Consider the following 16,675-nt stretch of genomic DNA (forward strand, 5'->3'; position numbering starts at 1 on the left):
GGATTCCGTCTCCGGTGATCCAGGTCGTGTGGACAGAGACCTGGGGGACCAGCTACTCGAGAAAGGAAGGGCAGGCACGTGTAGACACCATGTCGGCAGCAGGGGCTGAAAAGACAGCCCCTGGGGAGTTGTGAAGCAGGGTAGTGGAGCCTCAGTGTGCATCTCCGTAAAGTGGCAGAGGGTGGGAACCCCCCGAGCTCCGAGCCAGGATGGGGGAGGTAGCAGGCACCCACTCCCACAAAGAACTCTATCCCCGGACTTCCCTGGTGGTGCAGTGGTTAAGAATCCGCCTGCCAGTGCAGGGGACACAGGTTCGAGCCCCGGTCCCCTGGTCTGGAAAGATCCCACATGCAGCGGAGCAACTAAGCCTGTGCGCCAGAACTACTGAGCCCGTGTGCCACAACTACTGAAGCCCGCGTGCCTAGAGCCCGTGCTCCACAACAAGAGAAGCCACCACAAAGAGAAGTCCGCGCACCACAACGAAGAGTAACCCCCACTCAGCGCAACTAGAGAAAGCCTGTGCTCAGCAACAAAGACCCAACGCAGCCGTAAATAAATAACTCTATCCCCCTCCAACACCCCCCCGACTCAGTTTCCCCAGATGGAGAGGGCAGGGCAGTACACTGCCAGTCAGCCCTGGTTTGGCCTTGGAGGGTCCTGGACAGGAAAGAACAGCCAGAGAGGAACAATGTGTGTGACGGAGGAAGGCGGGAGAGAGAGCTTTCTGGGGAACTTAAGGGCACAGCTGTGCCGGGAACCCACACCCCAGCCCTCCCCCAGCCCAGCAGGGCAGCTGGGAGCAGAAGTCTGGCCCAGTGGGGACAAGAGGGACCAGGGTGGGGGGAACAGACCCCGAGAGCCAGTGGAGAAGGCCCTGCGAGTGACCTGAGGGCAGAGGTGGGCCAAAGACTTGAGAGCAGGGCTGTGGAACCCGAGACGGCGGGGGTGGGGTGGAGGTGTAGTAAGACCCAGAGACACAGAACTGGTGACAGAGACCAGCAGCCACCAGCAGGCGCTGTCCCCACGCTCCAGGTGCCTGGCATCTCAGCACCTAAGGAAGGAACCCCAACCCCACTTCGCCCCCAGGAAGCTGAGCCGTCCCAGCTGAGGATTTATTGGCGTAAATGCAACCATATAAAAACATAAGTTATGAAAAACACAGTCACGATGTGCCCGCAACCCCCCCCACCCCGCCCCGGCCCAGGCCCCAGAAACCCCCTTCTGTGGGAGGGAGGGAGAGGAAGGGGGAGCCCCGAAACTGCCTAAGAACGCTGCAGCCCCTGGGCCCTTGCAGGGCCGGCCCGGCCGGGGTGGGAGAACCCGGATGCTGCCTCAGCGCATCCGGTAGTCGGTGGAACAGGACAGCTCGCACAGCTGGCCTTTGAAGTCCAGATCAATGGTGAAGTCCAGGTCGCGCTGTGGGGAGAGTGCGGGCGTGAGGGGGAACCTGGGACAGGGCAGGCCAAGACAGAGGGCAGCGGGGGTGCGGTAGGGAGGGGTGGCCACCCCAGCCCACCTGAGGTGCCGTGGGCCCCCCGGCTGTCTACACACCCTCCCCAGAGACCCCACACTGCCGGTCCCACTCCCAGCATGTCTTGAACCCCACCTGACTCCCTGTGAGAAGCTCCATGTGACATCCTCAAACCACCTAGAACCCAGCCACGCCCCCCGCCTTGGGTGGGGTGGCAGAGCTCAGCTGCTGTCTCTTGCACCATGATTTCCCCCATCAAAACCAGCCCCATCAGCAGGTTATTTTCTCCTTCTTTCACAAGAAGCAAACTTCCTCCTCTCAAAAAGCTCTGTGGTCCCACCCCACCGTCCCCACTTCCTCTCCTCCAAGGCTTCCTGGACACCAACCCTCTTGTGCCCAGCACGCTGGAAAAACTGGGGCAAAGTCACCAATGACCTCAGTGACTTTTGCCCTCAGTCCTCACTGCACTTCACCCCTGGCTCCCAGCTTCCTCCTCCCTCTCTGGGTCTCTTTCAGTTTCTAGTTTGCATTTTCTCCACCTCTGCACTACTGACATCTAGGGCTGGACCACTCCTTGCTGTGGGGGGATTCTTATCTTGTGCGCTGCAGATAGAGCAGCTCCCCCGCCTCTACCCACTAGATGCCAGCAGTACCCCTTCTTCAGTTGACACCCAAAATGCCTCCAGACATGACATGGGTGGGTGGGGCAGAATCATCCCTGGTTGAGAATAGTTGCTTAAACCGGTTCTCATATCCCTGACTTAGAAAGCGGGCACACCCACACTGGCCCCGCAGAAGCTCCTGACTTTGCCCTAGACCTGCTTCCCCACCGTGTCTCAGGCTGATGGCAGCTCCATCCCGCCAGGTACTCAGGAGAAAAAAGCAGGGGAAGAGACGGCCCTCCTTTCTTTCCCTCACCCCCATACCTGGGCGAGGATATCCTGTCAGCTCTCCCGCGGGCCCCGCCCCCACCTGCTCCAATACCTGCCGGCCCCTTTCCCAGCTGGACACAGAAGTCACCTCCCACTGGCATTTACCACGTGACTGTCCTGTGTCTAGAACATGAGTGCCAGGAGGGCAGGGGTTCAGCCTGATCACCGCTGGGGCCCCAGGGCCCCCTGGTTTACTAGTAGGTACTCAATAAAACTGTGGTCCATAGACAGACCTGGGGGGCCCCCAGACAGATGAGGTCAGAGCAGAGTGTAGCCAGGTTGGCTGGCAGGCTTGGGGCTGAGGGGTGCTGGGGCCCCAAAACGCCTGAGTCTACCCCGCCCCCAGAGCCTCACGTTGTTCTTGGCATTGGGCCGCATGCCAATGGTGCCAAAGATCTCCTCGCCCGTCTTCACCGTCAGGTAGTCCTCCATGTAGAACACCGTCTGCTTCCAGTGCGTGTATGGGGACTCAGGGCCTGGTGGGGGAGGCGGGTCAGCCGGGCTCACCCGCCTCCTAACCTTCCCAGCCCACACCTTCCCCTCTGCCCGGACAACGGCCTTGTCAAGCCTGGGAGGGGCTGTTTCACGGGTGGGGAAGCGGAAGCACCGCACGCTCAGGTTGGCTGGCAGAGCCGGCGTCAGAACCCGGGTCCTCGGTGTCCCCGTGGCTCCCTCTGGCCACTCCTGTCACATGCCCCACGGCCCCAGGGCCCCGCCTCACTGGTGGAGAAACCGGTCCTCTTGTGGCAGCGGGTGAACTCGATGTTGAAGTAGGCCACCAGCGCATGCACGTAGTCGTTCCGCTTCACTTGCAGGCAGAAGGGGGAGGTGAAGGTCAGGTCTTCCACCTTGACAGTGTAGATGTCCACCTCCTGCGGGATGAGCCTCGTGAGCCCCACTCCCCGACCTCCGGCCCAGCGGGGAAAGCTGGGGGTGCCCCGCTGGATGCCCTGTTCCCTGCTCTCCCAACTCCAGCCCGAATTCGACAGTTCGACCTCCTACAACAACTACTGGTCCTCAGAGAACCGCCCGTCTTCCCCTCTCCACTGCCTGTACCCTGCCCCTGGCCACCATCCCCGCCTCCGATGCGGCAGCATCTTAACAGGGTTCCGTGGCTCCCGCCCTTTCCCCCCACATCCTTTACTCCACGTTATCAGCCAGTGCGACAGTTTAAAAACAGATCATGTCACATCCCTGCTTAAAATCCTTTGACTGCTCCCCGGTGCACTCAAAGCAAAACCATGACTCCTGACTCAGGCCATGGAGGCTCGCCCAGTCAGGGCATCTGCCCTGCCATCTCCCTCTACAAACTCCCTCCTCCACCCAGTTTTGCCCGCCATGAGCATCCCAGCAAGATTTGATACTGCGGGTCGGGAGGGAGACCTCAAAAAATTATGGCTGCTGGTAGTCTTTATCAGGGATCCATGTGTGTATAAACTCACTCGTGCTGCTGGGCTTTCTGCATTTGGTGGCCCTGCCTGGGGTCTTAGCTGCCTGCCTTGGGCGGACGTGCCCTCCGGGAGGTGTGCCTTGGGGGCAGGGCCAGCCTACGTCACTGCCTTGCTCTGGAACCCAAGGGCCTTGCCTGGCTCACAAAGCCCTTTAAATGAAGTGGCTTCTCCAGGCGTCTAGCACCACCTCCAGCAGATCCGTCAGGCTCCCAAGACCTCGGGCAAGCAAGCACTCTGTGCACCGAGGTCCCACGCACTGGCCCTTCTTGGGCTGACCCTGCGGGACACCCAGCCACCCCACCCCCTCACCTTTATCAGGCAAGCGTTGGTGACCAGCTGCTTGGGGTCCACCACATCCACCAGGGGCTCCTTGATGGCCACGTCTTTGATGCAAGACATGTCAAAGCCGTACACGTTCTCCCACCCTGGGGAGGAGGGGAGGGGTGAGCCCGTGGGGGCACCCGGCCCCAAGCCTTCCCCACCCCTCGGGCTCCTCAGGCCCCGAGCTCACAGTGGATCTTATAGTCTTTGTACTGCCGGTCCTCGATGGCCGTCACATACAGCGTGGCTCGGTCTGGGAAGATGAGGCCGTCGGGTGCCTGCACAGTGTGAAGGAGCAGGGCAAGGGCATGAAGGATGGGGGGCCTCGGCAACGCTGCCCCATTTTGTCTCCTTGCCCGTTTTGTCTCTTTATCCACCACCCCGGCCCCCGCCCTGGTCTGGGCTACCAACATGTCCCACGTGGACTCCTGAAGCGGCCCCCTCACCGGTCCCCAGCCTCAGCCCTCGGCTTGCTCCCCGGATGGCTGCCTGATGGCTCCCAGGAGCATCTAAGTCAGACCCTGTCCTTCAGAGGTCCTGAGGGATCCTCAGAAGCACGCCCCCACCCCCACTCCCCTGAGGAGTAAAGCAAAGTCTCTCAGGGGTCACGCAAGATCTGCACAGGCCCCTCCACCCCTCGCCTCCCCCCCCGGCCCCCCACCCCTTGCCCCCCAGTGCTCCTCCAGATCCTCATTCCACTACAACTTTGCCACTGCTCAACACACAGCAGGCGCACTCCTGCCCCAGAACCTATGCACTGGCTGAAATCCTCTGCCCAGTGTGCCTTTCCACTCAGATCCCACACAGCTCCTTCCCATCCTCTGTTCAGGTCTCAGTCACCTGGGAGGCCTGCTCTGACTTGAGCACCTGGGACCACAGCCTCCCAGTCCCTCCCTATCCCTGTGCCCTGCTATCGTTCTCTTCCCGGCACTAACTCTCCTGACACTGTACCATCTCCCTGTCCCTGTCTAGCTTCCAGTACTGGCTCCCCTCTGTCTTGGCTGTGGGCCTCCTATCATCTGTGTAGATGTATTCAATCCCCTGTATTCACTGCCACTGTGGGAAATACCTAACATGGCTTTCCTTTTCTGCCTAGACCCTGACATATGCTCAACAAAACAGCCGAAGGACCCCGGCCTGCAACAGCTGCTCCCGCCCCACTGGGGGCCTCACCAGCCACTTGTCTCGGGCGTAGAGCACGGTGTTGAGCATCGACTCGTAGAAGAGGCAGTAGCCCATCCACTCGCTGATGATGATGTCCACCTTCTCCACCGGAAGCTCCACCTCCTCCACCTTCCCCTTGATGATGGTCACCACTGTGGGGCAGACAAGGGCACATGCCACCAGCCCAGAGGAGGCCCATCTGCTCGCCTCCCTTGGGGGGGATGGGGGATGGTCCAGGGCCTGGGGACCCCACTGGGACAGCTCTTGTCTTCTCAAGGAAGGGCTGGGGGTTGTATTGGGGCATCTACAAAGAACTCCGCGAGCTGAAGCCACACCCTGTTAACTTAGTTTTAAAATTCATTCATCATGGGGTATTTCTGAGGTAGGAGCAAAACCTTTATGTGGATTAGGTATTAGGTGACATTAAGATTTTGCCACTAACAGTCAGGCCTAAGGCCCGGTGCGGAGAGCCCTTCGTCCTGGGACATGAGGCGCAGTCAGAAAGGGGGCTGACCCTTCGCCCGTCACGCACTGCACATTCGTGGGGAAGCTGCTAAACCATTCGTAGACGACCTGCTTCTGGGTCAGGGTTTCATACTCAGCAGAGCAGCTCCCTCGCTGCAATCTATTAAAAGTCAGGCCTTGATGCGAGGGTTTTGTTTTATTTTTCAAAAAAAGAAAAATTAAAAAAAAAAAAAGATTTTCCCACTAACATGGTCTTTGCTTTTTTTTTTGCCTGCACTCTGCACCTTGTGAGATCTTAGTTCCCCGACCAGGGATTGAACCCCGGCCCCGGCAGTGAAAGCGCCAAGTCCTAACCACTGGACCGCCAGGTCATGTTGTGTGTGTGTGTGTGTGTGTGTGTGTGTGTTTTAATTTATTTATCTTATTTATTTATTTTTGGCTGTGTTGGGTCTTCATTGCTGCGCATGGGCTTTCTCTAGTTGAGGTGAGGGGGCTACTCTTCGTTGCGGTGTGTGGGCTTCTCGTTGTGGTGGCTTCCCCTGTTGTGGAGAACAGGCTCCAGGCTCAAGGGCTCTAGAGTGCAGGCTCAGTAGTTATGGCACACGGGCTTAGTTGCTCCGCAGCATGTGGGATCTTCCTGGACCAGGGCTCGAACCCATGTCCCCTGCATTGGCAGGCGGATTCTCAACCACTGTGCCACCAGGGAAGCCCAGGTCATGCTTTTCAAATGGTCTTATCTATTAGAGACACACGCAGCAGTACTTATACAGTTGGAATTTGCTTCGAAAGGAGATATTTAAAGCTGAGTGATGGGTACTTGGGGATGCATTATATTAGTCTCTTTTAATAAAATCCCTTCAGCTTCTAGAATGCCAAGAGCCCTCACCTCTGAAAAACCCACCATCTTCCCATGTTCTCTGCCCCTCAAACCTTGCAGGTGGGAAGGACAATTTGGCAGTATCTGCCCAACTTCCATTTTTGACCCACACGATCCTACCTTTATGAACTGACCTCACAGATACACTAGTCTGTATATGAGATGACAATGACGTTACACGTAGGGGGATGGAAACCTAGGAAGCTTAAATGCTCATCACCAGGGGCTTGGTTAAGAAAGCTGGTGTATGTGTAGACAGATGATGTCAGCCATCAAAAAGCAACATCCTCTCAACATCGTGAGATGTGTTAAACCACATGATAAGCAGGTGAAAAAAGCAAAAGGCAGAAGACTTGTATTAATATGTATGAAATGCTATCTGTGTCAAAAACCAGCACGTGAACGTAGAAACACACACACACACGTGTATTTGCTCATAGGTACAGACTTCTCTGGAAGGGACCACTGGCTGCACTCAGAGAAAGGCGGCTGAGAGGCAGGTAGGAGACTTCTCACTACAGGCCCTCAGATGCCAACCACGTGACTCTAACACTCACTGAAAAAACGAAAGACTGCTTCTTGCCCCGTTCCCCCTCCCCTCTTTTCTAAAGACTGAGGCACTGAGCTTGCCACTTCTGCACTCAGATTCTAAGATGACTTGTCAGGTGGTGGGTTCTGAGAAGGCTGGATTCTTGGGCTGTCGGCAGCCCAGAGTCCACAGAGGAGGAACGCCTGAATTTGACTTCAGTGGCCCCCATCCCCTTGCCGAGGGCCCCGGGGAAGCTGAGATCACCCGCTCCCTCCCCACCAACCCGTTCTCTTCCTGGGCTCACCGTGGTCTAACTTGTTGGCTTTGACGATCTTCACCGCATAATCAGAGATACTGGAACACTCGATCTGGGGGCCCAGGAAGAAGGGAGGGTGAGAGCCCCCCCAGTCCCACCCTCAGTCCCCATCCCCCTCCACCCAATCCCTGAGCCCCAAGGGGCCCCTTTTCTGTCCCCAGGCCCAGGCCCGCCTGCTGCCTAGGACACTCACCCCGATGACCTTGCGGGCCCCGGCCTTGGCAGCAAACATGCAGAGGATCCCTGTGCCCGAGCCCACGTCCAGCACCACCTTGTCTTTGAAAAGGTGCCGGTTGTGAAACATGGAGTTTCGGTACGTGAGGGTGCGGACCTCATCTTTCAGCATTTCCTGGAGGGGGTGGGTACAAAGATATCATGAGGGGGCCTGCATCCCCAACTGTAAAACAGGGTGCCCTGGCCTCCAACACACTGACCATTTCGAGAGCTAGAGCTCAGACCTGAAACTTGCTTTAGTCCCATTCGAACAAGTCATTTCCCTTCCATACGCCTCAGTTTCCCTATTTGTAAAATCGGACTGGGTGGACTAAACTCCCGTATCAGCCACCTTAGGTTCTACCATTGCCACCAAAGCCCCTGTGAGCCTTGGCTTTAAAAAGTCCTCAGCAAGTTAATGCCACTGAACCGCATACTTGCAAATGGTTAATTTTGTTATGTATATTTTATAACAATTAAAAGAAGAAAAATCTTCACAATTCCATCCCAGCTGCTTTCTGGGACCTCAGCCTCCATCGCGTGCAAAAGGATCGAGCAGCCTTCAGCACACTGGGCACGAGCAGCTGGGGGACAATCCCGCCGCCGGTCACAAGAGGGCGGCAGAGACCGGCAGGCCCTGAACTCTGGCTAAAGTCTCAGGCACACATGCGCGCTCCCACCCCAGCCTCCCAAGAGGGGCCCAGCAGAGAGCCAGGCTAACCTCTGTCTCCAAGGCAACGGCTGGGAGAGGCGACCCTGGAGCGTGAGCCTCGCATGCGCAGAGGGGAGGCCCGCTGCCAGGGAAGGCAGTGTGCATGCGTTGGAAATTAAGTTCCAGCCCTCCCAAACATTAACCCCCCTGAAGATTCAGCAGCCTTATGAGCTGTCTGTCCATACTCACCTCGTGGATGCCAAAGTGAGCATAGGAGTCAAAGTAGTAATCTTTGGACGTCATGTCCTCAGCGTTGGGCTTCTCGCTGCTTTCTGCCTGGGCACAGGAGACCTGGGAGGGGGTGGATGGGAGCAGGGGTCAAACCCGGGGGCTCCCCACAGACTCTTAAGCCTCCAGGTCCCTACTTCTCCCTGAAGTATAGAACCACCCTCCCAAACCGTACCATGGCAACCCTAAAAGCCCCGCCTGCCATCTTGCCTCTCCCAGGAACCCCCAAACCTAACACCCCATTTTCCTCTTCCAGGACCCCCCCCCAGAGCACCATCCAGGAGAGCACCCCTGATACCTCAGCCACGCCTACCATCTCTCCAGTCTCTCTGCCCCCGTCTCTAGCTCAGCCCACAGCTGGGGAGGGGAGGAGAGGGGAAGGCAGAACAGGGACAGACATAGGGAAGGACAAAGGGGGGCTGGAAATGGAGTTAAGGAAGTAGCCACAGTGTTGGGGGAGGCCAGATAGGGGCCACAAACCTGGAGGGAGTTTGTACTAAGTGTTTCTGGGGCACAGGGTAAACTGATTTGAAGCAGGAGGGATCATAGTTAAGACCACTAGAAAGGGCCTGATGTGTGACAAGATATGTATATGTGGGGAAGGGTCTCACAAAAGGATATTTACTTCTTCAAGAGGCGGCTGGAGGCTCATCCCATTAGCCAAGGTGGCTACAAAATTCTAGGAGAGAGTAACAGGGAGAAAGGATTAGCTACTGGGAGTGACTAGGGGAGGGCCAGGCCAAGGGACCCGGGCTCTTGGGGGACAAGGAGGTGTTTCCTACAATTTTGCTTTTTTTTGAGGAGAGTGGACAAATAAAGAGGCAAGGCTGTTTTTAAAAGGGTGCGGGGCAGGTGGGGGGGAGTAGAGGGGGAAAGGGGGTTCTATCCCAGCTGTGGCTGGAGAGATGGTGGCCTGCACCCACATTGCCCCTCTTTGGCCAGGCACCTGATGACACACCTCCCCCATCCAGGCCAGAGGAACTGGCACCCACTGGGCACACAGACACTGCCAGCTGTCAGTCCCCCTCATCACCTAATCCCCCCAGATTAGGTGACACTTCCTGACACAAAACCCCATCCTGGGGTGCCATGAGTAGCTGGGGGAGGGTGGTTGGCAGGGTGTACCCACTGGGCACCTGCCACCTCCGCAAACCAGTCTCTCGTCTGAGAGGATTCCAGAAAGGAGGTGTGGCACACAGACGCCCCCACCAGAGCTGGCACCCCAGCCGCTAGCTCCTGCCTTGGACTCAGGGAGTCCCAAACAAAACCAGTGAGAGCCAACCTCCTCGATTATCACCCGCTGCCCAGGAGGGTAGAATACCAGGGAGGAGGCCAGACTCTGGACCCTCAAGCCCACCTACCCTCCATTCAAACAACCATCCCAGGCCCTGAAACCCCCCAGGTGTGGGGCAAAGTCCTGGGGCAACCTCTGGGGAAGGTATTTCCTCCACCCACACAGGCCCTGGTCCAGGAGACAGCCGAGGGGGATAGGAGTCATTGGAGTGACCCCTAGGGGCTGCCCCACAAGGTATGCATCTTGGGAGCCGACCTCCCATTCCAGAGACTGCTACAAGGTAAGGGGTGAGAGTAGGGAGACCCCATCAGATTACAGCTTTTCCTGATGTAACCACCCTCTAGGCTCCAAGAAGCGTGAAATCACAGACATGACCCCCTGGGCTCCAAGCCCCACCTCTATCCTCCCAAGCCAGTGAATGACGCGGATTAAGAAGGGCTGCTGGTGAGAGGATTTTCCCAACGGGGCGCATTTCTCAACACAGCCGATACCTCCGCCAAACAAGCCCCCAGAGCGCTTGAAACACAGCACCGAAACCAGCCCCATAGGGCTGCACGAGAATCAAACCTCACGGGACACCATTTCAGGCAACCAGGCTCAGGACCCTCAAACCGGGCCTCAGGAAAGGGGAGGTCAACTCCCACCCTCACAAATGCCCCAGGGAGAGAACGGGCTCCAGAAGGGGGTAAAGTTCGCTGCGTCCATTCCCTCACATCCCCTTCCCAGTACAGATTCTCCCTCCCCTCGCCCGGGAGGGCTTCGACGGGAGGTGGGCTTTGGGACACGCCCCATGAAAAAGATGTCCCTCCCACACACCCAGAAATGGCCACAAGGGGGTGCACAGGGCCTAAGCCGGAAGGATCTCCTTCAGCTAGATGCCCCCCCACCAGCCAAAGGGAGGTCACAGGGGCATGCCCCATCCCCCTAGCTCCCAAAGAGGGGAGAATCCAGGCACAGGAAACAGCGGGTGGGAGGGGGGCCCGGAGGGAACCAATCCTTCGTCTTCCTACAATCTCAACGCAAGAGTGCACGAAACCTGGACGGATGCCTGAACAGATGCCCTGGTCCGGGAAGGGATTTGAGAGTCGAGATACACTGCCCCTCCCAAGAGACTCTTTACTTCGCGGAGGTCCCCAAGTAAGTCCCATCCCGAGGTGCCTGTCACGATCCCCGGGGAGGGGGTCAGGGGGCCTCAGAAGGAGGGTCGGAGCCTCCTCTCCGCCCCCCCCGGGGCGCCCCTCCCCCGGCCGGGGGCGGGGCCTTTGTCCCGCACGTGGAACCCGCCGGGCCAGCGGGCACGGCACACCACCTCCCCACCCACCGCGCCGCGGCCACGTGGGGGCCAGGCCGGAAGCGCCCCCAGCCCTCCTCCACGTGGAAGGGGGCAGGAGACCCTCGGAGCGGCGTGCTGCCTCAGGCCCCCGAAAGCTAGGGAACCCGCACTTCAAACGGTATCTCCAGATCCGGAGAATGCGGCGCCCCCTCCGTACGGCTGGGGGCCTTCAGCCCCAATCCGGCGACTTAGAGCCCCTTCCCCAAGACGGAGGCATAAAATATCGACCTCCAAACCGCCCCGCGCCCCCTGCCCCTGACGGCGCTCCAGGCGCTCACCTCCATGATGCAGTTCGCGGCCTCGGCTGCCGCCATCTTCACCCGCGCCTATTCCTCCTCCGGCCGCCGAGACCCCCCCCTTCTCCGCACTCCCCCGGGACCGCCTTATACCGGAGGGTCCAAGGCCCGCCCACCGCGACCCCGCCAGGAGATCTCATTGGCAATGGAGGCGACCCGTCTGGAAATACCGTTTAGCAATTGGGTGAAGAAGGCGCCCATCAAAGTCGAGGGGCCCGCCCAGTCTGGCGTGCCGAACCCCGCCCCCATAAGTCGACCGGGATGGGAAAGACTGCCTGTCTGTCGCAAGAAGTACGACTGATGATTGGGCAAAATCTACCGGGAGTTCCCGCCCCTACACCCCCAGCACCGCCTCAAAGCTTCCCGGCGGACCCCGCGCTAAGCGGACATCTTGAAATAGAGCTGTCTATCACCAGAATGACCCGCCTCTTCATAGCTGCTATTGGTTTATCAAATCTGTGACGTCACGAGGCCTTTGGCCAGCCTCCGCCAAGCGGCCGGCCTCAAGGAGAACATGGCGATTGGCCCACGAGAAAAGAAGGCAGGGCTTTAGGTTCCAGCGATTGGCTCAAACGAACTGTCACTCATCATCCATTCGGCGGCTTCTCACAGTCTGTGGGAAATCCAGGAGGAATAAGGGATCTCGTGCCCATTTTCCTGAGGGAAAAATGAAGCAATGAGAGGCCCAAAGAGAGGGAGGTCACGTCCGGGATCCCGAAGCAAGTCAGGAATAGGACTCAGGCGTCGAGGCATTGAACCCCTAACCCTCTACTTAATTGTTCCAAGTTTTTTAAACCCAGTGACTCCATTCAAGCCACTTGGCCTTTGCCAAATCCCACCCCTGCCGGAACACCCACCCGCTTCGTCTGGCCAACTCCTATACGTCAGTTAGGGCACATATTAGTCGCCACCTCCTCCAGGAAGCTTTCCTGGACCTGCAGAAAAAGTTACTAGTTGAATGAAGATCAATGCAACTTGTGGAATGTATCCGTCACCCAGAAAGTTCCTTCACGACTCTTTCTAGTCAACACCTCCCCCACCCAACCCCAGAAGCAATCACTTTCTGTTTTGTGTCACTATAGTGCAGCTTTTCCGTTTCTAAAATTTCGTATAAATGGAATTATACAGTATGTGCTCTTTTGTGTCTGTCCCTCACCATAATGTTTTTGAGATTCCTTCATGTCGAATATAATGGTTGTCCAATCCTTTTTACTGCTGAGGAGTATTCCATTGTATGGATGGATCACATTTTCCTGTTGATGGACATCTGGGTGGTTTTCATAGGGCTGGTATGAATAAAGTGGCTATGAACGATCATGTCCGGGTCCTTCTGTGGACGTACACTTTCACTTCCCTTGGGTAAACCTAGGAGCACATGGCTGGGTCATAGGCTAGGTATATGGGTTTTTTGTTTTGTTTTGTTTTTGTTTGGTATTTTGGCTGCGCCATGCGGCATGCAGAATCTTACTTCCCCGACTAGGGATCAAACCCGTGGCCCCCGCAGTGGAGGCACCGAGTCTTAACCACTGGACCGCCAGGGAAGTCCCCTAGGTGTATGTTTGTAAGAAACTGCCCGAAGGTTTCCCATGGTGTTCTACCATTTTGCATTCTTATCAGTGATGCAAGAGAGTTCTAGTGCTCCACATCCCCTCCAGCACGTCATATTATCAGTCTAGGGGCTTCCCTGGTGGCGCAGTGGTTGAGAGTCCGCCTGCCGATGCAGGGGATACGGGTTCGTGCCCCGGTCCGGGAAGATCCCACATGCCGCGGAGTGGCTGGGCCCGTGAGCCATTGCCGCTGGGCCTGCGCGTCCGGAGCCTGTGCTCCGCAACGAGAGAGGTCGCATCAGTGAGAGGCCCGCGTACCGCAAAAAAAAAAAAAAAAAAAAAAAAATCAGTCTATAATTTTAATGACTCTTGTAGGTATCAAGAGATTATCTCCTGGTTGTGACTTGCATTGCCCTGACGGCCAGTGTTGTTCAGCATCGTTTCATGTGCTTATTGGCCATTTGTATATTTTGTTTTGTCAAGTGTCTGCTCAAGTCTTCTGTGTATTTTTACAAACAGTGTTGTTTCCTTATTCACAAATCATAAACGTTCTTTATAGATTCTGGATACAGGTCTCTGTCAGGTATATCTACTTTTTTTTTCCCCCTTAATTTATGTATCTTATTTTTGGCTGCTTTGGGTCGTTGCTACAGCACGAGGGCTTTCTTTTTTTTTTTTTTTTTTTGCGGTACGCGGGCCTCTCACTGTCGTGGCCTCTCCCGTTGCGGAGGACAGGCTCCGGACGCCCAGGCTCAGCGGCCATGGCTCACGGGCCCAGCCGCTCCGCGGCATGTGGGATCTTCCCAGACCGGGGCACGAACCCGTGTCCCCTGCATCGGCAGGCGGACTCTCAACCACTGCGCCACCAGGGAAGCCCGAGGGCTTTCTTTTTAGTTGTGGCGAGCGGGGGCCACTCTTCACTGTGGTGCGCGGGCCTCTCACTGCGGTGGACTCTTCTTGCGGAGCACTGCCTCCAAGCACGTGGGCTCAGCAGTTGTGGCGCAGGGGCTTAGTTGCTCCGCGGAACTTGGGATCTTCCTGGACCAGGGCTCGAACCTGTGTGCCCTGCCTTGGCAGACGGATTCCCAACCACTGTGCCACCAGGGAAGCCCGGTATATCTACTTTAAATTTTTCTCCCAATCGGTGACCTGTCTTTTCATTTTCTTAACGTTGCCTTTGAAAAGCAGAGAGTTTTTCGTTTTGATGAATTCCAATTAATCGGTTATCTGAGCCCAGGTCTTGACCCTACATTGTATGTTGCATGGATCTTTTTTTTTTTTTTCCTTTTCTACTTCTCCAAATGTTTCAGCAGGGTGTTTGTTTCCTTTTACCTTTTTTTTTCTTTTTCTGATTTCCAGGCATTTTAACCCAATTACTTTTGCTCTGTGTTGCTATGAAGAACAAAAAATTGTAACAAACTCTCTACAACACTAGGAAATAACCTAATGTCATTGGGTACAGAGTACAGGGGAGAAGTCTGAGCTGGAGGCAAAACTGGGGGAGTCGTGAGAGTCAACTTCTGCATTTTCCAAGATGGCAGCCACATGGGACAACTGAGCAATGGACCATGGCAAGTCTCAACTGAGATTTGCTACGGCTGTAAAACACACACCAGACTTTGAAGACTTCACGTAAAAAAAGAATCTATAATATATCATTAATATTTTTTATATTGATTACATGTTGAAATGATTCTATTTTGGATAAATGGGGTAAATAAAAATTATTGTTAAAATTAATTTACCTGTTACTTTTTACTTTGCTTTAATTAGTGTATTCTAAATAACACATGTGGTTCACATTATATTTCTATTGGCCAGTGCTGCACTAGGTCACGGAATGGACAAGATCACCGGGGGGTTGGTGTGATTAGAAGTGTGGTTAGAGGGACTCCCCTGGCAGTCCAGTGGTAAAGAATCCGCCTTCCAATGCAGGGGATGCAGGTTCGATCCCTGGTTGGGGAACTAAGATCCCACATGCTGCGGGGCAACTAAGCCCGCGCGCCTCAACTAGAGAGCCCACGTGCCACAAAACTACAGAGCCCACGCTCTCTGGAGCCTGCATGCCACACCTACAGAGAGAAAACACACACGCTGCAACTAGAGAGAAGCCCGCGCACCGCAATGAAGATCTCGCATGCTACAACTAAGACCCAATGCAGCCAAAAATTAAAAAAAAATAAAATTAAAAAAAAGAAGTGTGGCTAGAAGACCTGAGTCAAACTGGAGAGTCAAGTGTCCACGAGCTGTGATGGTAGAAACTTATATCTCTCGCTAAACTGGAACTCGGTCCTTCCTTCAACTGAGAATTTGGGCAACATATCAAAATAGGATTAGCTCCTGTGCCTGGTTCCGCAATATAAATCACAGAGATTTGCATGTCACATGACAGTTGCTGTAGATACTCCTGTGGTCAGCAGGATTCTAAGATGGCCCTCATGATCTCTGCCCCCTGGTGTTACATACCAAGGAGTAGGTTGGGTTATATGACAAAGGAGATGGATGTCACTCCCTTGATTAGGTGACCTTATATGGCAAGGGTGAAGGGAGTTTTCGGATGACATTAAGGCTTCAAATTGGTTAGTTCTTTTAATTAATTAATTTATTTATTTAGCTGTGCCGGGTCTTAGTTGCAGCATTCGGGATCTAGTTCCCTGACTAGGGATCGAACCTGAGCCCCCTGCACTGGGAGAGCAGAGTCTTAACCGCTGGACCACCCGGGAAGTCCCTCACATTGGTTAATTTTAAATTCATCAAAAGGGAGATTTTCCTGGGTGGGCCTGACTTAATCAGGTGAGGCCACAGATTGTCCTGCTAAAACCACATGCACTGGGAAGAGGCCCCCGAGCCTCAGATGAGATTGAAGCTGAAACCTTGATAGCAGCATGTGACCATCCTGAGCCAAGCACCCCGCTAAGCTGCACCCGCGCCCCTGACCCAGAGAAACTGAGCTTAGTGTGTTATTAATATAAGCCACGAAATGTGTATGACTTGTTATGGTAATAACTCATCTGCCTCCAAATGTCATTCCTGTTCTATTTAGAAATCATGGTTATGAGACCCATCCTAGGTGTTTTTAATGAATGTGTTAATGAGGAGGCATGTCTATTATTTATTTTTTTATTTATTTTTAATTTATTTTTGGCTGCATTCGGTCTTCATTGCGGTGTGTGGGTTCATTACTGCAGTAGCTTCTCTTGTTGCGGAGCACGGGCTCTAGGCACACAGGCTTCAGTAGTTGTGGCACACAGGCTCAGTAGTTGTGACTCGTAGGCTCTAGTGCGCAGGCTCAATAGTTGTGGCGCAAGGGCTTAGTTGCTCCGCGGCATGTGGGATCTTCCCAGACAAGGGCCCGAACCCGTGTCCCCTGCATTGGCAGGCGGACTCTTTTTTTTTTTTTTAAATTAATTAATTTATTTATTTATTTTATTTTTTGGCAGGTGGACTCTTAACCACTGCGCCACCAAGCCCGGCATGCCTATTATTAGGCCACTAATTTTTATATTAATCTTGAAAGCTTTGGGAC

General features: G+C 55.2%; 1 protein-coding gene across 4 annotated transcripts; it reads right to left on the reverse strand.

Moving 5' to 3' along the window:
• Window positions 1-1,100: 1,100 nt before the first annotated feature.
• PRMT1 (protein arginine methyltransferase 1) lies at window positions 1,101-11,693 on the reverse strand. Of its 4 annotated transcripts, XM_065898790.1 has the most exons (11): window positions 11,585-11,645; window positions 9,305-9,358; window positions 8,641-8,742; window positions 7,720-7,875; window positions 7,515-7,578; window positions 5,349-5,491; window positions 4,366-4,453; window positions 4,164-4,279; window positions 3,125-3,275; window positions 2,758-2,879; window positions 1,101-1,416 (listed from the first exon to the last, which is right to left on the reverse strand). In XM_065898790.1, exons 1-11 carry the CDS (start codon window positions 11,618-11,620, stop codon window positions 1,333-1,335), a joined length of 1,116 nt encoding a protein of 371 aa, XP_065754862.1. In that variant the 5' UTR covers window positions 11,621-11,645; the 3' UTR covers window positions 1,101-1,332. The 4 variants fall into 4 exon arrangements, with proteins under 4 accessions (XP_065754862.1, XP_065754863.1, XP_065754864.1 ...); XM_065898791.1 differs by lacking the exon at window positions 9,305-9,358 and having other exon boundaries at window positions 11,585-11,693; XM_065898792.1 differs by lacking the exons at window positions 9,305-9,358; window positions 11,585-11,645 and adding an exon at window positions 8,978-8,995 and having other exon boundaries at window positions 1,333-1,416.
• Window positions 11,694-16,675: the final 4,982 nt, after the last annotated feature.

The sequence above is a fragment of the Phocoena phocoena genome, chromosome 20 (genome assembly GCF_963924675.1).
Source record: "Phocoena phocoena chromosome 20, mPhoPho1.1, whole genome shotgun sequence".
Classification (NCBI taxonomy): Eukaryota; Metazoa; Chordata; class Mammalia; order Artiodactyla; family Phocoenidae; genus Phocoena; species Phocoena phocoena.

Excerpts from the sequence above, each read along its gene's own strand:
- PRMT1 (XM_065898790.1), bottom strand. The coding sequence starts at position 11,620 with ATGGCGGCAGCCGAGGCCGCGAACTGCATCATGGAG. Across the intron at positions 4,280-4,365 it reads CAAAGACTATAAGATCCACT|GGTGGGAGAACGTGTACGGC; the intron begins GTGAGCTCGGGG and ends CCTCCTCCCCAG. Across the intron at positions 1,417-2,757 it reads GGCCCAATGCCAAGAACAAC|CGCGACCTGGACTTCACCAT; the intron begins GTGAGGCTCTGG and ends CTCTCCCCACAG.